We start from the raw sequence: 25520 nt of genomic DNA on the forward strand, positions 1-25520 counted from the left end.
TTCCTCAACTTCTAGAAGTTGACTATTTAGAAGTCGATATTTAGTTGACTTTCTGTCAACTTCTAGAAGTCGACATCCAGTCGACTTCCTGTCAACTGTGCTCTTAAGGTAGTGTTAACATTGAAAATGTCATTTGCATATAAATATCATGCGTGGCTGAATAAGTGCACAACAATTATTAATAAAAAAAAGAAGAAAAATAAGGTAAAAAAAATACTTGCAGCATTAGCGATTCATGAATTAGAAAACAAAATAGAAAAAAAAGTAAAAGTTAATCGAAAAAAGCGTTTTTGGGTTGAATCAATTTTTCAAGAACGACATGTTCATAAATTTTATCATGCGATTTTTCCGGTGCTGTCATTAGAAGAAAATCAATTTAGAAATTATTTTCGAATGACAGCAACGCAATTCGAACAACTATTGTTTTTAATTGCTCCTCAAATTACCAAACAAACAGTGATTCGAGAGCCAATTTCTGCTGAAGAACGAATATCATTGACATTAAAGTTTATCTAAATAAGGTTTTTTATTAAGGTTTTTCTTCATATTAATAAATATTTGCAATTTTCACACTGTACAGATTTTTGGCATCTGGTGATTCTATGCCCAGAAAGCACTGGACGTCCTCAGGATCATCCTGAATATGTCGGGAGCGTCCCATTTGCCCACGTCAATATTGGCCACGGTCCCGATTGGCCACGTCAATATTGGCCACGTCATTATCGACCACGTCCCGATTGACCACGGGGTGGATTGGCCACGTCATTATTGGCCACGTTATTATTGGCCACGAGTGATATTGCCCACGTCAATATTGGCCACGCGTGATATTGCCCACGTCAATAATGGCCACGTCAATATTGGCCACGCGTCAATATTGACCACGTCATTATTGCCCACGCGTCATTATTGCTCACGTAACTATTGCCCGCGCGTCACTATTGCCTACGTCATTACTGTATATGGGTTTGCGACTTAGACGGGGTGGGTACGGAAGGGGGGGCCGAAAGCCCCACTTGCACCCGCCGTGTGTGTGTATGTGTGTGTGTTTGTGTGCAAAGCATTTTTCTGCACCACATGGGTTTGCAACTTTTTACGCTAAGTAAAAAAATTGATTAATATTGACGTGGGTAATAATGACGCGTGGGTAATAATGACGCGTGGGTAATAATGCCGCGTGGGCAATAATGACGTGGGCAATATCACGCGTGGCCAATATTGACGTGGCCAATATTGACGTGGCCAATATTGACGTGAACAATATCACGCGTGGCCAATAATAACGCGTGGCCAATATTGACGTGGGCAATATCACGCGCGGCCAATATTGACGTGGTCAATAATGACTCGTGGCCAATCCATCACGTGGTCAATCGAGATCGTGGTCAATAATGACGTGGCCAATATTGACGTGGTCAATATTGACGTGGCCAATATTGACGTGGCCAATCGGGACCGTGGCCAATATTGACGTGGCCAAACGGGTGCCACTCGTTTCAACAAAGGTTACCACTACATACTCACCGTCATCGATGTGTTGAGCAAGTACGCGTGGGTTATACCACACAAAAGCAAAGGTGGAAGCGAGACAGCTAACGCTATCGCTGAGATAATTCGAGAGAGCGGCAAACAGCCGAGAAATTTACAAACCGATATGGGAAAGGAGTTTTACAACGCTGACGTGCAGAAACTATTGCAAAAACATGACATTAACCATTATTCCACGTACTCGGTAATGAAGGCGTCGGTCGTCGAACGCTTTAATCGCACGCTGAAGAACGATATGTGGAAGTTTACGCTCAACGGTAATTACAAGTGTAGTAACTACAAGAGACGTAACACCCGTGATGGCTGAAAGACTCTTGGATACGGTATACAGCACTATAAAGATTGCTGGTCCAGCGAAATTCAAAGTAGGCGACTCTGTACGCTTGAGCAAGTACGAGACAATTTTCGAGAAAGGTTACACACCAAATTGGACAACCGAGGTGTTCAAGATCGTTAAGGTGCAGCGTACCAATCCCGTAACTTATTTACTCAAAGATTATCGTGGAACATCTATCTCTGGAGCGTTTTACGAACATGAGTTGCATCGCGCGACTCACCCGGACGTATTTCTGGTAGAGAAAGTATTGCGCAGGAAAGGAGACCAGGTTTATGTCAAGTGGTTGGGATTCGATGGATCACACAATTCGTGGATACACAAAGACAATGTTATTTAATCCGTATAAAAATTATTTTTATTATAAACATATAAAAAATGTAGTGCATACATTATATAAAAAAATATATAATTTTTTGTGACATATATGAAGCATCTTTATTATCCTTCCATCGTCCATTTCTAACGTTGCACATAAATTATCAAATAATTTTTAAAAATACATACAACGTAAAATACACAATATGTGTAACACGTAAAATATATGAAGTGTTAAATGTAAAATTATAAAATAAACGTAAAATTATAAAATAAACGTAAAATACATAAAATATAAACTATAAAATATGCGAAACGTGAAATGTGACATTAAAATATAAATGTAAAGTATAAAATACATAAAACGCAAATATAAAATGCCTGTACAATACAAAAATATATTATAAAGGTATTTGATAATGCCCCCACGGCAACGTCTTTACCGAATCAGGTACGAGATACCGCTTGTCGTCGTATGGACTTAGAGCGGTTTTCGTTTCACGTACCGTGTATACCTCATGCAGTTTAGATCGTATGCACGTCTGATGACGCGTCATCTCTATCTCATCTCGCAGACACCGCATGTAGTCGTCGAATGTTATCGTTCTTGTGACAACGTTACACTTTACACCCTTTTTGGTGTCATTCTTTCCATCCACTTTTAACGCATACATTTTCGCTCTGAGTCCAGCGAACTCGGTCATTATTGCACCGTTGTTCTCGTCCTTCATTAGCCCGAGAACTTTCTCATTCGCGAGTGTCATGTCGTACGCGTTACCAGTCGGATAATCGCTCGTGTCGAACCTTGCGATATCGCGTTTTATATTTTCATATACGTCGTCGCACTCGATGTGATACACGAGACTATCAGTATCTGTGTACATCACTCTAAATTTGTCATGGTACAAAGGTAGCATGTACTCGTGGTGAAATTCATACAAGCAAATTTTCGATATGTCTAGTATACACATACTTACATAAATCGGCTTGTTGAATTTCACCTCAAGTTTTCGGAGTTCGACTGCAATTAAATTTTCTGCAAAAATACTGCGACTGTGGAAATTTGGTTTAGCGATCATTGCCTCCGCACCGTATCGTCCTATCCATTTTGTCAAAAGTTTTACGTCAACGTGATTGCGCACATTTTCCATAGTTTTTCCGAATACAGCATTATTCATCAATTTATATAAATTTTTCTCAAAATCGTTTTTCGCGAGGGTGCGAAATTGTGTGTTTAACTCGATATAATCGCGAAGCCAGGTGGATTGAACGAATTGTAATACACGGTGTATCTGTATTATGCGGAGACCATGACGAGTGCATTGCGATAATGTATGACGTACCGCTTCTTATCATGCAAGATCGCTAAAAGTTTACGTTCTCGTTTGCCAGGCGGCTTATCGCGCGTTGGACAGAACGGTAGGTCAGTGTGTCGATCGTGCAGATGTTGTGGATACCCCAGATCGACTTCGAAAATGTACCCTGTGGGCGAATCAACAGTGATCGCGTTTACGTCAAAATTTGAGACGTCTTCGACCATCGAAATTCTCCATAGGGCAACGGCTGACACATTGACTATCCGTACAAATTATTCACATCGAAATACATAAGGTACGACGATGGTTTCGATGGGTCATACGTCTACATGTACTTGTTATTAGCCTGCGCGTTACTGCCGGAACATTGACTCAGACCTCCGCGTATACCGCGCTCGATAAACATTACCATATCGATGTCGGTGAGCAACTCGAAATTGACGCGTGTATATTTAAGCATAGCGTCCCACGTGAATCCCGGTAATGTATAGTAATGTGCGGGGTCAAGACCATAACTTTCGACACATTTGTCACGAAAATTTTCAAAAACGTCGGCTAATAACAATACATCTGTTTTCAAATACAGATCGCTGTATTCGCCCAGCGTTCGAATAGAGAACCGATCCCATACGTTCTTGGCGTGCGCGTAATCGCTCTCGGACACGGTATCACCCGTCAAGGAACTAAAGAATAATTCGCGCAATGGCAAACGCGTTTCCTTCAATTTTACGACACAGTCAACATACTCGTATAGGAATATACCTTTACGAGTCAATAAATTGAATTCTTCGTTAGATAAATTTGAAAATTCCTTACGTACAATTTTTAGTTTTTCTTTACCAAGAAATGATGCCAATTTTTCAAGACTAGAATTGAGAAATTTATTCGAATCTATGAATCGTAATTTTATGTGATCGTGTGGGTCTAATTCATCGGCGGTACCTATGACATGCTTCGTAAAAGAAATATATTTTTCTTTTGTGACGGGGAGCACATCGATATTCCCTTTGAATGTTGTGGCTATTTCTTTAATAATGAAGTGTGAATCGTATCCGGATAAATTATGGAAAATTACCGGTATGTACAACACATTTTGATAACACAAGTTTCAAAGCGAATGCGCGGGACCGCGATAATGACCGATGAGATGACAATGAACTCGCACTCGTGTATCATCCGGTGCGAACGGCTTATCACAAATATGACACTGCTTTGCGTTACGATATGTTTCCCATTACTCTTTTGATAAAGTTTCCATGGGGACCTTAGCAGATAAAATTGATTTTACGCGATGCGCTAATTTCTCTAATTGTTTAGCGAACCACGCGATGCAATCCTTATCGCGATGAAACTAATACCCCGATAATGCGTCATCGTACGAACAATGTACATAACATCCCAAGCTAAATACTTGATGATGATGATGATGATGCTGTTGGTACGATATTTCCATATCCTTCTTCTCCATCTTCTCCAATGTACACTCTAGGTCGGCATAGACGACAAACGGCTCACGCTCCTTATTGTTGACGTTGCGGAAGCTCAGCCATTTTTCGTCTTCAGTAGGTAGTTGGATGGCACAGTCGATCATTTTTTGACACTCTACGCTGTGGACATCCAACTTTTCCACAGAACTGAAGTAATGTAAACATCTGTAAAAAAATAGCATAAATTTTTATTTTTTTATTATAAAATTAATACAACGTTTATAAAATTATTACTCACCGGTCACAAATGTATTTTCTACATTTGTGTCTGCTAATTTGTGAGCCCACCAGGCGGGATAGATTTTGAACGCATGCAAAGTGTCCCACGTTGTCTTCGCGTGGATCTTGCACGTATAGCAGATTAACATGCTTCTCCTTCTTGTCGTTGGAGAGTCGCAGCGGGAGAATTTTATACGTTTCAGTTTGATCCTTTTGGAACTCGTAGACGTTGACCGAAATGTTATTTAGTCTCTCGAATTTTTTAATGTCTTTTAATGCGATTGGAAACTCAATGTCGTCAAAATTCAAAACGTTTGTATAATGTGGGTACGATGACTCCCTTTCTGAATTTCTTTCTACGGGGTATAGAGCGGCTATCACCGACCACGCGAAGCAAGCAATGTCCGTCGATTTCACGTTAACAACCGCACGCTTCGTCATTATTTCTCGCGGTAATATCACGTGACATCCCGCGCGCATAGAATTGTACTTATTCACGTTTACAATCAAATTCTGTATACGCGACAGCGCCCACCCACTATCACGTTCTTGAAATTCCTCAAGCGATGCTAACGTGGGCTCGATAACACACCGCTCGTACCACTCATCCAAGTCTGATGTTCTAAAGAGATCACTGTTTTTGTGGTAATACTTTTATTGGCGCGTTTGTCACCCGTTACAAATACGCCATTGAATGCGGTGTTCACTTTCACAGAGTTGTGTTTTTCGATAGCGTCCCGCACTCGCTCGAGTACTATACCATCAGCGTCTCCTAAAAACTTTTGCGGTTCAATATAGTTTGCATTGATAACCGCTCCTGTCAGAACGCGATTCTCAAACGCGGTGTCAATCTCTCGCCACACGAGTCTGTCCGCGTTGTCACTCGCGTATTACCACCGACGTGCACGAAACGTCTTTGTAGTCGTGTCTTTTTACCCGCGAGTCGTGCGATTCTCGCCACCAAAGATTGTCTTTGTCCAACGTTGAGTCGAGGGCGCTTGATGCGGCTATGTTCCTCGAGTCGTTAGATACACTCGTCGCACCACTGCAACCATTCAAAACACTCGCCCAAGGTAGCGACCCTGTCAATTTGGTTCAACAGCTCATGTTCTTCTTCTTGCTCGAAATGTGCCATTTTTTAATACTGTTTTTTCAATAATTATTAATAAGTCTTTACACTGTGCAAACCGGACACAAGTTACTGGGAATCATTACAAACATGGGCTGTCTGCAATTTGAGCAATATTTTCCATCCAGCCTGCCGAACGCATTAGTAATATGTTTACTAAAAGCGTACATTATTCCGAAATCGGTGTCCGCTATTCGCATAATGCATTCGGCACCGAATATGTACCACCCGTGGTGTAGTAAAAGTATATACCACAATGTTTCGATCTTACGGTTATGGCACGCACTTCCGCAGGTGTCAAATGTTTCTCAACGGCATCGATATAATCCTCGCTGTCCTCGCTGCAATCATTACTAATGTAGTTACTATCTTCCGATGCTACACTCTCTTCATCCATTATATCCTCAAAATTAATATCATTCACAACGCCTATTATCTGGGCATCGTCCATTTGTTGTATATTGTCCACAACATTAAAGTTTTCCGGATGATTATCCGCAATGTCTATCACATTATTCGCACCATCCACAATATCTATCACTTCGTTTTCATCGTCTGCAATGTCTATCACTTCGACATCATCTATGATGTCTACAAGTTCCACCATCACTTTATTCGAAGTCATTTTTTTTCACGTCACACTGATTTGCTCGCATCTTAAGCTTCACGTCGACTGTGCGATCGTGCATTTCCTGACCATTTATATACTTCCTATAACCCTTTGTCTCCCTTTGTGTCAACCAGAACATTGGCATTCGCCATTTTGTTTTTTATTTATATAATTTCAAAGCAAGCTCCTAGTTCTGCGAAGAGCTGGATATCGGTGCTAAACCGCGAATCGCTCGTAGCGATTGAGATGTCGGTGTAACAAACGTCTTTTATTTCTTCATCCTATACCACTTTTCAAGTTTTCACATTATTTTGTTTTCGATGGATTTCAAGAGTATCTTCTCCCATGACTACGCGTCTCATAAGTTAGCAGCCGACAAAAAATTATAACATTGTTGTTTACAAATTTTAACCGTTTGGACAATAAATTTTGTCCATCGCTGATAGTAGAGAATTTCAAAGATTTTTTTTCCAACGACTTCCCCCTCCCCACATCTACTCTTTGTATATTTCATTTTTTTATCCCCTTTGTCTCAACCGAAACATTTATTATTTTGTCTCAACCGAAGCATTTGTTATTTTGTTTTTTAACTATACAATTTCATAGCGAGCCGCTATTTTTACAAGCAACTATCGGGTATCGATGCTTAACCGCATCCCTTCCACGAATCCCTTATTTACAATTCAGTTGAAACGTCAGTCGGTGTGACAAACGTTTCTTATTTTGAATCATTCACCACTTCTCAGATTTTTTTATATTATTTTGTCTTCAGTAAATTTCAAAAGGTATCTTCTTCCACGACTGCGTGCATTGTCCCCCCCTCATAAGTCGACGCCGACACAGAAAATTACAGCGTTTCTATTTACAAAATTTTAACTGTTGTGGCGACACATTTTGTCTATCACTGATAGCAAAGAGTAAGATTATTCCCACGACTTCCCCTCCCCACGTCTTCCCTTATTAATATCATGAGCTTGGTGTAAGTAAAAACGTGCAAAAATATATATGCGGCGAATGAGAGTAAGGGCGCGCGCGAGAGAACGCTAGACCGCATCCCTTATTTACAAGTCGTATCGATCGAAGCGTTGGCGCTATCTTATCTAACGTCTAAATAATAACTTCCGACTGATGAAAGTGTTGTATCCCTGGTCTCGGGATACAGTGCGGGACCGCTGCCGATGACTCCTCGGGATCAGGTTTCCAAGAGATAACGCCGAGAGTTAATAATAAGAGATATATATTTATTCTTCCTGTACAGTTTTCGTTAGCGAACCCGAACGATGAGTTACTTCGTCTAGTTTGTAGTTTCGACGAGCGACATATACTCGTCGCTATTATTATTGATTATGAGCCCACTCGTTCTCTTTCCGCGGTCTTTATATACTCAGCCTTTCGGCTTGTTACCAAGGGGTGTCACTCGCGGTCACGGGCCTTTGGCCCGTGCACTAGCTTAGCCAGCAATTGCTAGCTAGGCGCATTCCACCGGAAATCAGGAGATTTCGGGTGGCAAAATGAGTAACCGGATATGTAGCTCGGTGTGATGTCCGGTGTGAAGGCCGGTGCGATGCCCGGTAGCAAGGCCGGACGGTGTCGTCGCGCGAGGTGTCACTCGACACCCTTCTCGTTATTACAAGTAGAGTTTGTGTGAGTGTCGCGCACTCACAACATCCCTCCCCCTTATTGGAAAGAAAACGAGGGGCTGAGTTTTCGCAACTAATAGTTTACGCTATCTTATCGCTTTTCCTTAGTGAAAAACTATATACTAATCGCTATTTCTTTATTGTTTTATACTAATAATTACATACCATTTGTAGCTGGTATTGCTCGTTCTCAGATTCGCGTACACACAGGTTTTAAAATCTTTCAAAACTGAACATGTTCATGTCCAGGGTCTCGTTTACGGCCTCTTCTTCGTCGAGGAATATCTCGATGCACTTCCGGCAGTTTCTGGCAGGGCACACGTTCATTAACACTTTTCCGCATTTGAAACACTCGGTGATCGTTTCCCAATGTTCGTCAGGTGAGAGCTGCGTCCGGTATCCGTGTGCCGATGGATCTCGTATGGTGCAATAAAGCCGGTATCGTTGGCGATAACAGCTTCGGCACCATCTTCTCCAAGGAAACTCTGTTTCCACTAGACATCTCTCTGTTGGTTGGAGGCAGATGCTTCGTAGAAGTCTTTCGTATCTTTCTGGGTGGTCCAATGGGCGCACTCCATCGATGGGCTGACTGAGTTCAAATTCCACAGGAATTTTCATCCTGTCCTTGGAGTTGGTGTGTGTGTTGTAAACTCTATGTCACCGGGGTAATTTGCGGGGCTGGTTCCGCCTGGCTGCTGCTGTTGTTCTTGAGCTTGAACTTTGTTTATCGTAACGACAGTATCGAGTCTTTAGGGCTCGATTGGGTCGTCAGTTTTTATAGTCTCGTAGGAATGGAAGTGGTGGGGTGTAATTCCCTAAATCGGGCCATATATGGTCATAGTCAATTCAGCTATGCACATCCGGTGTGTGAGCGAAATTTGCAGAAATAAGTTTTTTGATTCTTTGGTTCCGGTGTAACGCGATATATCGTGTGATATATGGGTCTAATTTTGTTAATCCGAGACGTAGAGCTGTGCAAACTAATGCCACGTTTTTTCCCGCAGGAAATAATGGATCAAATTGTATATGATATATATAATAATTACTATTACATATAGTTGTTAATTACTATTACATATATATACATATATATATATATATATGTTTTTTGTGTTAGAAACGTGTGCTGTTGCTTCGTTTTAGGATAGATCTCGGTATCGTATATTCTGTATCTATATCTAATGTCACCCGCTTATTGTTATTCCGTTTTTTCTTTTTTATTATAATAAATCCTATTACTACGGCTATTATTATTATTACAATTGTTGTTCCGCTTGTCGCCATTGGAAAAATAAAGTGTGGCGACTGAAAAATCGAACTTGAATTTTTATCTAGTTCGTTGTCTATCTCCTCTAATTTATCCTTGGAATTTTTTAATTCCGTCGGATTTGGTATAATATTTTTTAATTTTATTTCTTTGAGACCTGTATCGTTTTCTAAACCAGGCTTCTGTAGTAGTGAAATATTATACTGAGGGAGATATGATTCTACTCTTGTCTCATGTGACATCTTGGGTGATCTTATAATTGTATTTTCTGTCACTAACTTACAGTTATTTTTTAATGTAATTTTACCTACTTTTTCAATTGTTTCCTTTATTTTTCCATGGTCTTTACAATGTAGTGTAATTACTTGCTTTCGTGGTGACGAGTATAGCCACGAGTGTGAATTACTTAACGCTATCCAAAGACTGTGGTTCGACGTCGCATTTTTTATGTTACAATTTTTATAATGATCTTTCGTTTCTAGATACATTTTTATCTCGCAGATAGAGTCTGGGTTTATTCGATATACGGGGTGATTTTCCGTGCATAGGTATTCGGTATTTATCTCTATGCATTTCCGCAGGTCGTTCTTTGCGAGGGTTATGTAAGTACGCTGTTCTGTGTCTATTGCAATCAGGGGATTGTTAATTTCTACGAACGAAAAAATGTTGTTCTGACTTGGGATAGGTAGCGGAATTACACTTAGTATTTCGTATTTTGGCATCGAAATTAGAGGGAATCGTAAAATAGTATATATATTTATTTGATCGCAGTATGCGCCTACTGTCGCAAATTTCTCTATTGTCGACCATTCATTCTCTTTTATTCTGAATGGGAAGTAGAGTCCTTCGGGCAATTGCGAGCTAGCGTCTTTAAGTGATTCTATTATTATTGATATAGGTGTTAACCGAGGATGCAGAATTCCTTCTTTTAAAAACGTTAAATATTCTAGTACGTCTTCCGCGTCGCGTGTTAGATCAGACAGTACCGCGTTAATTATTATAAAATTTTCGTGTAAGTTACTTTGGCGTTCGTCTTCTAATAATTTTGTTCTTAGTTTGTCTGTCGCGTCCGCGAGAGTATTTTCGTTTTGTCGGATAGTTCTTTCACTGTTATCAATGTGAGCGATAGTGGCTTGCATTATTTTTATTTGGTTTTTTATTGCGTGTTTGTTTAATTCCTGTGAGTCGTGTAATACCGTTAGTTGTTCGTTAATTAATTTTTCATCGTTTGCGTCCATCGTACCGAACAATGATTTTGCGACTGATCCTATCCCGTCGATTAATCCTCTTTTGTGTATTCTTGTATTGTATGTTGAGTTTATGCGTTCTATTAATTTATTAGTTCTTTCACACCCTTTTTCAATAACGCTGTGTAAATTTTCGCATGTTTCTTTCCCTATGACTGCTATCATTTTGCATAGATTATCCGTTTTGCGTACGTATTTTTCTACCTGTGCGAGTCGTTTTGATAGTGTCGTCACGTCTATCTTGATGACCACTTTCCAGAAGGATTCAACCTGATGTAATCCTCCTAGCTTTTCAAAATATATCCCTGGATGGTGCGTAAATTTTTCTATTTCATACGGTGCCTTCATGTCCGGGTCTTCTGCGGAACTTAGCGTCACCCAGATTATAAATCTGTAATTATTTTGTTTTATTTAAAAAAAAAAATTTTTTTTTTTTTTTTGTATATATTATTTTTACTTGCTACAAAAGTATTTTTATATGTGATCGTTGTGGGACCGTGGGAGCGGAAAAGGATTCTCAAGTTCAGATGGGAGCGGAAAAGAATTCTCCAATTTGTATCGTTTATCATTTCGCACTTCGAAATGTGTCATATTTTCGTTTCCGTTGCCTGTGTATCTCGTTGATTCCTCATTTTTTATCGTATGCTTAGCGTTGCATCCTGTTATCTATTTACACCTTTTTTCGTGTGTCTTTTCTTTTCTGGACGATCCGGTCCTTTAGTCTCTTGTCGGCTATCTGTTCGTGCGTTTGCTTGTTTTTCATAATCATGTCTCGTCGTGAGTTTTTCTTCGCGTCTTCCAGTGAAGAGAGTGCTGAGGAGAGTGAGAACAGTTTCGACGATTTCAGTGATCTTGACACTGTGGCTCTTTTGGACGAAAGTTTTTTGTCCGTTGATGAGGAGTGCACGGGTGCCGCTGAGCCATTGCTCGTTAGTGGGTTTGAACATTTATCAAACCCTGATAGTGCTCCTTATGGAGATTTAGATTTATTCATGGACCTTTCTCAGGAGTCCGAAATGTTTGTTCCCGCCGGTGCGGAGGGCGAGGTGTTCTCCGAGTGTTTTCCGACCGACGAGCTTGGGGAAATTTTGATTCCCGCCCCTTTGCTTGCTCGTTTTTTAACTAATGATTATAGTGAAGAATTCGGTGGTGACCTCGATTTGGAGTTCGAGTTTGCCGTGGATCAATATTTGCGCGAGGGAAACTTGCCTCGTCTGGATCTTTCGCCGGAGGATCCAGACATGGACGCGGTTGACTAATCCGTGTATAGATACTTTGTAGTATAGTAGTTTGTAGTGTGTAGTTTAGTTTTAGTGTTTAGTTTAGTTTTAGTGTATAGTGTATCCTCTGCTGTTATGGATTATGTTCCTGGTTGGCGGTCTTCGTTTTGGTGAGTCTAATTCTTTTTTATTTATTATATTTCTCTTTTTTCTTTTTATTGTGTATGTGCGTGCATGTGAGCATGTTTTTTATCCTCTCTTTTGACCGCGGGTTAGGCCTCAATAAACGGTTTCAGACGGTTTACGTGTACGCGCGTCGTTGTCCTCCCTCGCCTTATTGTATAGTTTATATTAGAATGTTTTTCGGTTACCGTATACGGTCCGGTCCATTGCGCGTCGAGTTTTTTCGATCTTTCGCGTCGGAGCGTTTCGTCGTAAAGTAATACTTTTTCGCCGACTTTAAATCTTATTTCTTTTGTCTTTTTATCGTACTGCGTCTTGGCCTTGGCCTTTTCGTCTTTTATATTTTCGCGTGCGACACGATTAGTGGCTCTTAACCTTTCCCGTAATTCCTGCGCGTAATCGTCGTAGTTGTAGGTAGGTTTAGGCGGTTTTGTCAGGGCCGTCGGCAGTTCTGCCTGTCGACCGTAGATTAATTCAAACGGTGTATACCCTGTCGCCGTATGAGGCGTTGTATTATACGTGTGCATCGCGTACGGGATCCATTCGTCCCAATCGGTTTGGTCCTTATTTATATAATGTCGCAGGTATTCTGCTAAGGTCCGATGTGATCGCTCGAGGATACCATTGCTTTCGGGATGATATGCGGTAGTCTGAATTTTATTTATCTTCAGTAGCTTGCACGTATTCTTGAAAATTTCGCTCAGGAAGTTAGTGCCTTGGTCTGTCAGTACGTATTCTGGCGTTCCGTATTCCAGGACGATTTTCGTGACAAATTCTTTGCTCACGGTATTTGCTTCCTGGTTCGGTATAGGTATTGCCTTACTAAATTTTGTAAGATGGTCTTGGAATGTCAGTAGGTACCGATTTTCATTTTTCGTTATTGTTAGTGGTCCCACTATATCCAGTGCACATTTTTCGAAAGGTCGGCTAGGCGTGTCTGTGACGACAAGAGGGGCTTTTATTCTCCGAGAAAGTTTATTTTTCTGACAAAGCTCACATTTTTTAATGTATCGCTCTACATCGGCCGTTAATCCGGGCCAATTATGTGTCAATCGTATTCTTTTTATTGTTCTCTCAATTCCTTGGTGCCCTCCCGTAGGTGCATCATGATATTCGTATAGAATTTGTTTTTTCTTTTCTTCTGTGTACGCTGGTTCGCATACGTTGTCTTCTTCCTTTTCATCTTCTGTAGATGCACGTGCGTATTCGCCGTCTTCGTCTAGTGTGAGGATTCTATCAGCTGCTTTGGTAACGTGAGCTTCCCGCTTCACGTTGCGACTTAGCGCGTCGGCGTTCGCGTTCGCTCGACCGGCCTTATGAATAATTTCATAGTCATATTCCTCCAGTTTTAATCGCCATCGGATCAATCTTGATCCGGGGTCATTTACGTTAAATAACCATATAAGGGGTTTGTGGTCAGTTACGATTTTGAATTTTGTCCCATAGACATATGGCCGAAAGTGTTTTACAGCCCATACTATTGCAAGTAATTCTTTCTCTGTCGTGCTGTAGTTTTGCTCGGCGCGGTTTAATATTCTGCTCGCGTAAGCAATGGGACGGTCTTTTCCTATCGGTCCCTGTGACAGTACGGCTCCTATTGCATAATCTGAGGCGTCGGTAGTCACGTTGAATTCTTTTGTAAAATCTGGGTATTGAAGTACGGGCGCCGTAGTTAATTTTTCTTTTAATGTGTTGAAAGCTATTTGCTGTTCGGCAGTCCACGCGAATGTTTCCGTCTTTTTTGTTAGTTTTGTTAATGGTTTCGCGATCTTGGAAAAATTGCTGATAAATTTTCTGTAATATCCGGCCAGGCCTATAAATGATTGGATATCTTTGACCTTTTTGGGCTCCGGAAAATCTTCTATAGCTTGCAATTTTGCCGGGTCGGGCGATATTCCATTTTCGGAAATTACGTGTCCTAGGTAATTTACTTCCTTGCGCAGGAATTCGCACTTGTCCGGTTGCAACTTTAAGTTCGCTTCTCGTAGGCGTTGCAATACTTCTGTTAGGCGTTTATTATGGTCGCTTAAACTCGATCCGTATATCACTATGTCATCGAGATATACTAGGCATCTGAGTCCTTGAATTCCCATGAGTACCGAGTTCATCAGCCTCTGGAATGTGGCTGGCGCATTTTTTAATCCAAAGGGCATCCGATTATATTCATAATGTCCGTATGGTGTCGAGAACGCTGTCTTTTGTTTATCTGGCTCAGCCATCGGTATCTGATGATACCCCGACGCTAAGTCTAGCGTCGAAAAATATTTGGCGTTTCCCAGCTGATCTAATATTTCCTCAATATTGGGTAGGGGAAAAGAATCGCCAATTGTTAGATCATTTAGTTTTCGGAAGTCGATCGGAGCTTCGGTTTTCCAGACGAGTCGGCCTTTTTGGGTACCACTAGCAGTGGCGCATTCCATTGGCTCGTGCTGGCTTTGATAATGCCATCATGCAGCATTTGTTTTATCTGTGTATTCACCTCTTCCTTATGCCTTGCGGGGAGGCGATACGGCCGTACGTTGACCGGCGATGAGTCGGCTTGTGTACGTATCTCGTGTTTCACTGCTGCAGTGCATGTCAGTGGTTCTCCACTGAGGTGGAAGGTATCTTGGTATTCTTCGCATATCCGTGTGAGTGCCTGTCGTTCTTCCGAATTGAGATGCTGGGTACGCAATGTTTGTCAGATTCGTTTGCTTCGTGGGAGTTTATTCGCGCGTTCCGCCTCGTTGATAACCGCGTATATTTGATGATCACTTTCGTCGGGATCTTCTATTGTCACGTGCGGCGTGCGTATCTCTACCGGCTTATCTGTGGTATTTATGATGCTGATTACGCATGCAAAATTCTTCGGCTTGACCATGCATCGTCCGATATATACGCCGGGCTTAGTTTCCTTCGCCTGGATTACTCCGGGCTGATTTCGGTTAGTGGTTGCTCGGACAATAGTCTCGCTGCGCGGTTGTAGAATTATCTTACCGTAAGGTTTTATTTTGAAAGTGACGCCGGCGATGTTCAATTGTTGTTTGTCGTAATCGCAGATCACGCGGTGATTTTTCATGAAGTCCAGTCCCAGTATTCCATCGTACTCCATGGGGAAGTCATCCTTGACCACGTACATGGTATGTCTTAATACCTGTTCGCCTATATTAATGTGGGCTTGCATGCTTCCGATTGTATACATTTTGTGCCCCGTTATTCCCGCAAGGGTGATTTTTTCGGGGGAAATTCGAGTTTTCCCTTTTAAGTTTTTTACCTTGATGAGTGAAAGGGTTGCGCCCGAATCGAAAAGCATGTTTATTTCTCCTGAGCGCGTTTCTTGTATCGGAAGCGTGATTTGATCTAGGCCGCTGCTCGGCTGGGCGGCTCGAGTTACTTGCGCGACCTGATACGTCTGAGCGCGCTTATCTTTCTTTCCGGCTGTTTTCCTTTCGTCTTCGCTACTAGACTCGGATCCGGAATTCTTCTTTTTACGCGGTTCGATCGCTTTTCTAGGGTTGTTATTTTTATTCCCATTATTTTGTGGTCGAGGAGGGTGATATGGCGTTTTGTTGCGAGGCCTCCCGTTCAAGTGCCAACACTCGGCTTGTGTATGGCCACGTTTTTTGCAATGCTTGCAGAATTTCTCTACGGCATTTATACGTGTTTTATCAGGTTGTGGTAATGCGAACCGGTTCGAGTAACGACTGTTGCGACAGTCTTTTCCGTGGTGTCCTAACTTTCCGCACTTTCGACATTGTAGCTTATTTTTGTAATTATCTGCGGCCGGCATATAATATTTTGGTTTCGGGCGGGAAACTGTTGTTCCCTTTATTCGTTCTTCTGCGGTCGCGGCTGCTATCGCATCCTGCAACGTTGCATATCCTCGCGATCTGACTACGGCTTTTGTGTCGTCGTTTAGCCCTATCTGATAATTCTCAAGCGCCTGTTGTTGTAGGATATCTAATATCGCGCGTTTATTTTCCGTTGTGTAATGTTGTCGACCCTCTATCATGGACTCATACAGATCCATTGTTAATTTGTCGGCTCTAAGTCCGTAGGTCCGTGCATTTTCTCCGGTTCTTTGTTTGAGAGTATTAAATTCAATTTGCAAATGTGTGGTGCTCTTTTTACTCACGTAGCACGCTTCTAATTCCTGTCTTAGTTGTTCAAAATTGCGAATCTTTCGCGTTTGGAAATCCAACATTGCGCGCCCTTTCAACTTGGTGCATAGGATAGCTCCTAACAGAGTTACCTCATCGTTCGGATCGATGTTTTCGACCGCATATGTCATGGCGCTTAGAAACTCTTGTAGTTTACTTGCATTCCCGTCGAATTCAGGGATCATGCAGCGCGCTTCTTTTAACGGTAGGGACCCGCGACCTCGCTGGTGGCGAACATCATCGTGATCTACGTAGGTTGTGTCTCTCCTACTGAGTCGCGATGGTCGATAGTCGTGAATGCGCTGAGTGTGTACTTGCGTTTCCCGTACGGCGTCTATGTCTGTTTGTAACCGACGGTAATTCTTGAATCACCGCGCGCAGAGTGTCTCGGACTTCATTGTCTCTCTCTTGCGCTACGTTTGGGGGTGCTGCTCGTGCAACTGGGTTTTCGCGGATTTCATGGTGTATTTCTTGAAGTTCCCGCTCTGCGTCGGCTATGAAATGTTGAGCCTCTGATTGTTGAGTTCCCGAGGGTTGAGCTTGTTCGTTGGTACTCATTTCGTATCTCTCGAAAATTTCTTCAGGGTTAAAGATATCGGAATCGTACGAGGTCAGCGAAAATTCACCTCGTGAAGATACGCGGCTCGGAGTGCGACTAACGTACGGTCTCGTCCGTCTGTCCACGCGGTCTCGTCTTGTCACGTCAACTGCGTCGGTGGAAAATAAACTGGCGTCGAGGGCCCCGAAAGGAAATTCTCGCTCACGTATGACGTGCTCGGGTAGCTCGCTATCGCCGTCTAGGAGACGCCCTAAGGCCCTGCGATCGTTATCTCGATCCTCACGGAGGGCCTGTGCCGCTCGCCACGCTAGTTCTAACTCGCGATAGTGTATGGATCGCGCCGCCGCTCTACTGAATAGCCACGATTCGTTTCTTATCGGTGTGCTATTGTCGTCGGACATTCGCTATCGTTAGTACGCGTTTCGGTAATAGTGTTACCGGGGGCCTAATCAATTCGGGTTCGCGTGTCGTTTTTATTACAAGGTTTTTGGTATACAAAATAATTTCGTGGACTTACATTACCGCGATGTATCGCCGCATGTTGTCCGTCGCTCAGCTGCTTGTGGCTGGTGCGTCACGTTGCGGTAGGTCGGTGTCGTCTTAGATAACACTGCTATCGCTGTTGTCCGATGCTATCTTCCTTCCTTGTCTCGGAGAATCAGCAGGTCGGCTTTGTTGCGCCTCGGGTGAATTGTCGCCCTGGCTTTAATGTTTCTCTTCGGCGGTTTTCTTCTGTGCGCTGAGTCCGTTAGGGAGCGTTTTTTCCCTTTTCGGTATTTTTCGGCAGTGAATCCCACCGCTGCCACCAATTTGTTGTATCCCTGGTCTCGGGATACAGTGCGGGACCGCTGCCGATGACTCCTCGGGATCAGGTTTCCAAGAGATAACGCCGAGAGTTAATAATAAGAGATATATATTTATTCTTCCTGTACAGTTTTCGTTAGCGAACCCGAACGATGAGTTACTTCGTCTAGTTTGTAGTTTCGACGAGCGACATATACTCGTCGCTATTATTATTGATTATGAGCCCACTCGTTCTCTTTCCGCGGTCTTTATATACTCAGCCTTTCGGCTTGTTACCAAGGGGTGTCACTCGCGGTCACGGGCCTTTGGCCCGTGCACTAGCTTAGCCAGCAATTGCTAGCTAGGCGCATTCCACCGGAAATCAGGAGATTTCGGGTGGCAAAATGAGTAACCGGATATGTAGCTCGGTGTGATGTCCGGTGTGAAGGCCGGTGCGATGCCCGGTAGCAAGGCCGGACGGTGTCGTCGCGCGAGGTGTCACTCGACACCCTTCTCGTTATTACAAGTAGAGTTTGTGTGAGTGTCGCGCACTCACAACAAAAGATTCCGCTACGTACGCATCATCTCGCACATAAGAAAGGTGTACTTACTCATTGTCAGTCAGTCTCGAGTCGTCCACCCATCGGGATGGACATTTCCGCGTCGGGGGCGAGCGTTTCCCCGTTGGGACGGGCGTTTCCGTGATTTCAGTTTTTTTCGCGTGTGAAACCAATATATGCGATCGATCGCATGGTGGATGACTGCACCGCGCCTTCGGAATCTGACTCATTCGTGCGTAACTTTTTTCCTCAGTTGATAAACTGTTATATTTGTGAAAAAACTGGTAAATATTGAGGTCTCACGTGAGATCTTGAACAAAGTTTTTCCGCAAATATAACACTTTATCAATTGAGGAAACAGTTACGACATGAATGCGTCTGACTCCGAAAGCGAGGTACTTTTATTCATTACATGGCCCATCGCCTTATCAACTGTGTTAGTGAAAGTGGCGAGTCGCCTGGTGGATGGGCACGCTTCCCATTCGTCACTCGAAAACTCGCGTCATAATCGCAAAACATGCCATTATGATTATAAAAAAATATTAAAAACGATTTGCTGAAGATGATACGTGGGGGCTGGTGATATTTGCTGATTATATGGCAGTGATCACGCACCCACGTATCATCTTAAATGACGTGTGGGTGCGCGGTCACTGCCATCTAATTGGCAAATATCGCAGTCCCCACGCGTCAGCTTCGACAAATTGTTTTTAATATTTTTTTATAATCATAATGGCATGTTACGCTATTGACGTGAATGGTTTTTCGTTGGCGAATGCGAGGTGTTCTTATGCACCGATCGACTCGCCACTATATCATCGTAATTAAATTCATTTGTGTGGTGATTTTAAAAAACGGTGAGGAGGAGGGGGAAGATTTTTTGGACTCAGAGCGATATTAGAAAAAATTCAAAATCTAATATTGCTCAGAGTCCATTAGATCTCTTTACTCCCAGTTCAACACACAAGTGACATATGGATTACGTAAAAAATATCTCCCAACACGACGAAAGTCGTAGTGTAAGACTAAAAACTATGAAAACACAAAATTTTTTACTGTGTGACGTTCCTAATATCTTAAAGGGCGAGTGAGGTGGGGTGGAGTGGGGGATATTGGTTCTAAAACTCCTGAGCTCCGAGGGGAGGTGTGGGGGTGCGGGGGTCTCTTGCTGTTAAAGGGGGAAGGGGCGTCACGTTGGTGGGGAAAAAATGACGCCTCCCTCTCCCTTTTACCAGCAAGTAATCCCCGCACCTCCGCACCCACCCTCGGAGCTCCCGAGTTAGAACCCCCCTAGTATTTCTACTTTTTTTAATTAGACATGCCAAAGATATCTAAATAATCTCTTTTAAAAGAAATCTTTTAGAAGTTCTCGAAAGATATCTTTTAGACATTTTTTTATATATATCTTCAAGACCAGTTTTAGAATTCCTTTTAGATAACTATTATAAATAATATTTTTTTATATTTATTATTTATCTTTTTACATAATAAATTGTTTATATATTTATTAATTAATATTTACAAATAAAACACATTTTAAATAATAATTTAATATATTATGTTCTGGAGAATATAAAACTTTACTTTACAATGGTAACATATTATACTTTAAAGTTTAAACGATAACATTTACCCGGAAGTTATGTCCGGAGCAGTCTGGAGCTTGCCGATCCTATCGAAACGTCTCGGAAATCCGGCGCGCTGTCGCGAATATCGACTAGAACGTTCGATCGTGACTTGCACCTATCTAACCTAACCTTGAAACCGGCCACCAGCAGCACCCAGCACCCTGGTCTGGCGGCGGCAGCAGCGACGACATCCGGGCAAACATCGGGCGTAGCAAAACTATTCGTGGCCGAAAAGACAGAGAAAAAGACCATCGAAGGCAGAAGCGTGATAAGCGTAGTCTTGCAGCGTACCCCAAGGCATCCGGAGGGGGCGAGAACGCAGAAGGAGACCCGACCCGAAGCCGAGAAGGACAAGGCGTAGGACGCGCAAGCCCACACGAGGTCAACCCCGAATATTTCATTTTGTTTATTTTAACCTTTTATCTATCTTTATTTCAAATCCAAAGCGGGCGGAAAACCAGCGCGCGCGACTCAAGTCAAAATAGTTGACATATACATTTTAGTTTAACCCTTTGGTTTTTTGTCATATATATATTCATGTATTAGTTATTATAAATCTCAATCTTAGATATAAGTCTATACGATAGCGTTCTAAAAGTTTTTCTATATGTTTGCGTGTGATATTTTAAGTATAATGATATACCTACCTTGCACGGTAATGCTCACTCTAGTGGCTATATTTCTTTTAGTAGTAATTATTATAATCGTTTGTTTGCCGATTTACTCATGAAACAAGTTTTCGTTCATTAATTTACAGTAGCTAACAAAATGCTAGGAGCACAGCTCGTGTGCTATAATATGAGTTTAATTGGACTAATTATCTTAAGGCTTAACGCCACGTTTCTATTATCTTACGCATATAGCCTATATTTTACAATTTTATAAGATTTTCAAGTTTTTTAGACTAAAAGTTACATTTAAGGAAACTGCACTTTAAGTGCAATCTTTGATGAAAATCTGCACTTTTAAGTGCAATCCAAAAAATTCGCCAAAGCGTTAGAAGGTGCATAACATTGCATCCCCGAGCACTCTCGGAGTGCCAACAACACCTGAAGACAGCGCCATGGTGGGGATGAAGCACCCAGAGACACGCCATGCGCGGATTGGCTGGGACATCAGCGGTGGGGCGCAACGCAGACACCGCGACCAGGCAGCGCGCCGGCATACTCCAATTGGCGCGTGCGAGCGAGAGGGGGTATCCCCAAGCGATCGCGTCGACAGCGTGCACGGGCACGCTCCCGATTGGCGAAACGTCATCTGGAAGGGGAAGCGTCCCCGGCCGAGTATAAAGACGTGCGGCGAGAGCTCTCGTGAGCTTTCGCGCGTCTGACACCTTAGCGTAAACATTGTAACACGATCGGAAAATTGTAACACGAGTTCCCGCGCGTCAGACAAAGGCGTTCCCGCCGAATGCGAGTAGGCGAGTCGAACGAGCGTGAGTTCCGCGGAATTGTGAACAACAGCCGCGTTATAAATTAACACAGACCGAATGCTAGTAGGACTAATTAATATCCGAAAATAAAGTCACGTCGAAACGATTGTGATCAAGCGTCGCGGACGGGATATGTCATCAAGGAAGTTCTCGTAAACGCGAGACGCGATTACTCGTCTGTGATAAAGCGACGCGAACGGGTATTTGTGAAACATCCTGAAGTTGAATAAACCATCTATCTGTTGTTGTTTATAATAAACACGCCTTGAGTTTATTCACTCACCCAAAGTTTCCTGGAGACTGTTCCTGAGACGAGACGGATACCTGACGAGCTGAGGAGAAGCAGTCCTGATTAACAAACGAGACCGCGGGTAAAATACCCTATTAAAAGTACTTACCTGGCGAAGTTCCCGTGGGACCGACGGCGACCTGGGAGGACATCCTGATGTTGACGGCAGCACCTGAAACAGAAATAAAATCGTGATTAGTGATAATCATTGCTAAAGCGTTGAGTGTTGTGCAACGATACGTGAAGGCGTTCTATTCTGTGGTGTTCGTTCTTCCGGCACATCCAACAACGTCGAGCTTCCAGAGTTCCAGAGCTGAACGACGATCCTGGAAGGCGAGACCTTGCCTCTTGGAGGTTATAAAGAGGCTGGCGACTTTGGCGACCTGCGAAAAGTCATTGGTGAGTTCTCATTTATTCAGATCGCGACTCGTGCCTATCGGTTATCCGGTCACAACCTAACCATAAAGTCCATTTTGATCCATTTCACGCGCAGGAGTAACCGTACCGCATGGTCACTGGGCATAGCGAACCTACGCGGACGTCGCGGACCCGAGCTCATTACAATGCGGACAAACACATACACATAAACATATACACATACACTCACCCATAATCAAACCATTTACATATATACGACACATATACACACACCCATAACTACATAACCAATACAGTGTGAAAGTCATATACTAGTGATACAGTCATCAGTGTCCGATATTCTTCATGGATGGGACACATTAAATCTACAAAAAGAAAATAGGTCTATTTCGTAGTTCAACCACCGCCGATCCGGACGTGCGAATCCACTCGATCCTTTTTATATGTGAGTTTTAACATAAAGTTCGACTTCCTAGCTCTATTGCTTTGCTTTTTCAAGTATATTTTTATGCTATATTTTTGTAGTGAAAACAGACAAAATATGGAGGAGTGGTTGAACGTTCTAAGAACAGCGACGGAGAGTCAACCTCAGGGTGAGCCTGCAACTGCCGAATTCCTGGGAGATAATCATTAGCGGTACGCAACTAATCACGCCAGACCTATGTATTGCAACGTCTGTAGAGATGCCCTACATGGTGAACAACTTGGGTTTTTATTGCAAATTAAACTTTCAAGTTCCTCGAAGATGGTAATTAAATTTACGGTATTGTGCTGTGTCGATTGCACGATAATAGTAAATATTATTTTAAAAAAAATAAATTGCAAATATCATATGCTGTATCGTGCTGTAACGTGCTTAAATATTTCATTATTACTTTCATTTGCTGTACATATTATCGCTTTCTTCCTAACACCAAAAAGAATGCGACCTTGGATCATTGTTTTGTTCATGATCTACACGTATGCCTAACATGCTGTACAAACATGAATATTTTGGAATATAATACCCCGCTTTATAAAACGTACTTTGTAATATTTCCTTATTTTGATATTTGCAATTTATATTTTTCTAAATAATATTTACTATTATTAACTTTTTGCTGATATTCTCTTTATATACTATTTAGCTACAATTATTTAATAATTTATATAACTTTTGATATCTTATTAATTTAATAGTGATATATATTAATCTCAACAATTTGATCGGGACACCATGCTTTATAATCCGCTCAACTACTTACATCAAATATATACATACATATTTAGTATACTTAATTTAATATGTATATCTTATTTATTTTAATAACTATTTTTACTTTGCTTACTAGTCTTTGGTTATTATATTACTTATTTCATCTATCTATTTTGTTATATCTATTAAATCTCATAGATCTATCACATTTGTAATATATATGATATTCTTGCTATCTATTCATTCTTCCCCCTTGTATTATACTTTTTGTTCCCAACAGTACGTTTTTTCTTGTCCGATTTCTTTTTAGATTTTCGTCAATCTTTTCTTCGTTATGGGTAAGTCCTCGCCTAGTTTGAGAAAGAGGAAGAGGTCTTCTTCGAGGAATCGTCTGGCATCGAAAAGAAGCTGTCGCTTTTAATCGAAGCGCTAAAGGAGAAGGAGGTTAAAACGCCCGGCGTTACTTCTTCAAACCCCTCTGCGGTCTCTTTTCTCGTACACCAAGAGGACCTAGCGTTCGGTGGCGAGCAATCTCCGGAGAATTCTCTCCTAGAGGACGTTTCTGTTTCCTCAGAGCCCGAATAGCGGTTTGGCAGGTCCGGCTATTTTGCAAAGATCGAGAGACTCTGTGATCTCAGATGTGTACGAACATCCCAGCTCTGTTAATGCAGACAGCGGAGTCGACACAACCATTTCCGATCCTCGCAATAATCCTTCCTTTTTTCCAGTTCCCGTAAGTATTATTATCTCGAATGAATATTTGCCCTCAGACCTGCCCCCGATCGGTGATTCTAACCTTGCGAGAGACGGCATGCCCTTGACCGCGGATTTGGAGGCAGATTCCGCTAATTCTCTCTCTCGAGAACTCTTTGGCGCGGATTTGAAGAAAGCGGAATCTCCACCATTAAATGATCTGGTACTGGAGAGATGGCGTGAACTCACGCGCAATGGCCTTGCCGAAGATCAGCGGAAGACCTTATTAAAAAAATTCTCTCCGTCCAAAGGAATCGCCTTTCTTAAGGCTCCCAAGCTTAACCCTGAATGTAGGTCAGCCTTAAAAAATAACTCTATAGTCAAGAGAGACGATTTCAGCTGCCTAAATCAGGACCAGGCAGGTGCGGCTCTTTATGCATTGGGAAGTGCTATCTCAGACTTCTTGACTCCGGATACGCAACGCTCTCTAAGCCCAGATGTTCGCCTAGCAATCGCCAAGGTCAATGAAGGAGCTAGGATTTTAGCAGATCTGTTTTATCGCCTCACCGTGTCTAGAAGAGCTCAAATTAAACCGGCGTTTAATTTTCTGGCGAAAACTACGGCAGATACCATCCCAGCGGATAACTTTCTGTTTGGATCTTTGTTCGGAGAAGAAATTAAGAAGGCTTCCTCGATGGAAAAATCTTCTAGAGACATTGTTAAGTCGACCTTGTCAATGTCACGAAAAATTCAACAGCCGATTAAACAACCAACCCAAGTTGCTCCTTCCAGTTCGGGAAACTCCCGCGCCCCTGCTCCGAGGATGAGATCGAAGGCGACCAGGAGGTCAGGGGTTTCGAGCAGCAGGCGCCGGTCGCCGGATTACTCCAGGTCACGGTCGAGGAGACGGTGAATAATTCTCAGGTAGATATTGCGGGCAGGTTATCTCGCTTTCTTCATAAATGGAGGGAAATTACGTCAGATTAGACAATTCTGCAGGCTGTCAGCGGTTATCGTTTACCGTTTAGATCTCACCCGCTTGTCCAGAATGCTGAACCTTCAATTCATCTATCTATTTCGGAAGAGCAAATCTGCCTCCATGAAGTCACCAGGCTTTGCAATTTTGGAGCTATTGAAAGAGTTGCCGATTGCGAGGATCAATTTCTTTCTTCCTTTTTTGTGATTAAAAAGTCATCGGGTGGCTGGAGATTTATTCTAAACTTAAAACGTCTCAATAATTTTATTGTGGCTCATTTTAAGTTGGAGGACTGGAAAATAGTTATTCGTCTTCTTTCACCCCATGACTTTCTGGCTACTATTGATTTACAAGATGCATATTTTCTAGT

At 42.3% G+C, this 25520-nt stretch overlaps 4 protein-coding genes across 4 annotated transcripts; 2 read left to right on the top strand and 2 right to left on the bottom strand.

Moving 5' to 3' along the window:
* The first annotated feature begins 1847 nt into the window (after nt 1–1847).
* LOC118645595 lies at nt 1848–2222 on the top strand. The gene has a single exon (XM_036286983.1). It carries the CDS (start codon nt 1848–1850, stop codon nt 2220–2222), a length of 375 nt encoding a protein of 124 aa, XP_036142876.1.
* Nucleotides 2223–4622: 2400 nt separating this feature from the next.
* Nucleotides 4623–5883, bottom strand: LOC118645722. Its single transcript, XM_036287416.1, has one exon. The coding sequence runs from the start codon at nt 5183–5185 to the stop codon at nt 4868–4870; it is 318 nt and encodes a 105-aa protein (XP_036143309.1). The 5' UTR covers nt 5186–5883; the 3' UTR covers nt 4623–4867.
* Nucleotides 5884–9601: 3718 nt separating this feature from the next.
* Nucleotides 9602–18557, bottom strand: LOC118645609. Its single transcript, XM_036287033.1, has 2 exons — nt 17734–18557; nt 9602–11506 (listed from the first exon to the last, which is right to left on the bottom strand). Exons 1-2 carry the CDS (start codon nt 17754–17756, stop codon nt 9715–9717), a joined length of 1815 nt encoding a protein of 604 aa, XP_036142926.1. The 5' UTR covers nt 17757–18557; the 3' UTR covers nt 9602–9714.
* On the top strand, nt 11851–13148 carry LOC118645610. The gene is made up of 3 exons (XM_036287034.1): nt 11851–12392; nt 13024–13028; nt 13136–13148. Exon 1 carries the CDS (start codon nt 11883–11885, stop codon nt 12372–12374), a length of 492 nt encoding a protein of 163 aa, XP_036142927.1. The 5' UTR covers nt 11851–11882; the 3' UTR covers nt 12375–12392; nt 13024–13028; nt 13136–13148.
* Nucleotides 18558–25520: the final 6963 nt, after the last annotated feature.

Source organism: Monomorium pharaonis, chromosome 5 (assembly GCF_013373865.1).
Source record: "Monomorium pharaonis isolate MP-MQ-018 chromosome 5, ASM1337386v2, whole genome shotgun sequence".
In the NCBI taxonomy this organism is placed as follows: domain Eukaryota; kingdom Metazoa; phylum Arthropoda; class Insecta; order Hymenoptera; family Formicidae; genus Monomorium; species Monomorium pharaonis.

Excerpts from the sequence above, each read along its gene's own strand:
- LOC118645595 (XM_036286983.1), top strand. The coding sequence starts at position 1,848 with ATGGCTGAAAGACTCTTGGATACGGTATACAGCACTATAAAGATTGCT.
- LOC118645722 (XM_036287416.1), bottom strand. The coding sequence starts at position 5,185 with ATGCTATTTTTTTACAGATGTTTACATTACTTCAGTTCTGTGGAAAAG.
- LOC118645610 (XM_036287034.1), top strand. The coding sequence starts at position 11,883 with ATGTCTCGTCGTGAGTTTTTCTTCGCGTCTTCCAGTGAAGAGAGTGCT.
- LOC118645609 (XM_036287033.1), bottom strand. The coding sequence starts at position 17,756 with ATGCGGCGATACATCGCGGTAAT. Across the intron at positions 11,507-17,733 it reads CGGCGATACATCGCGGTAAT|ATTTATAATCTGGGTGACGC; the intron begins GTAAGTCCACGA and ends AAATAATTACAG.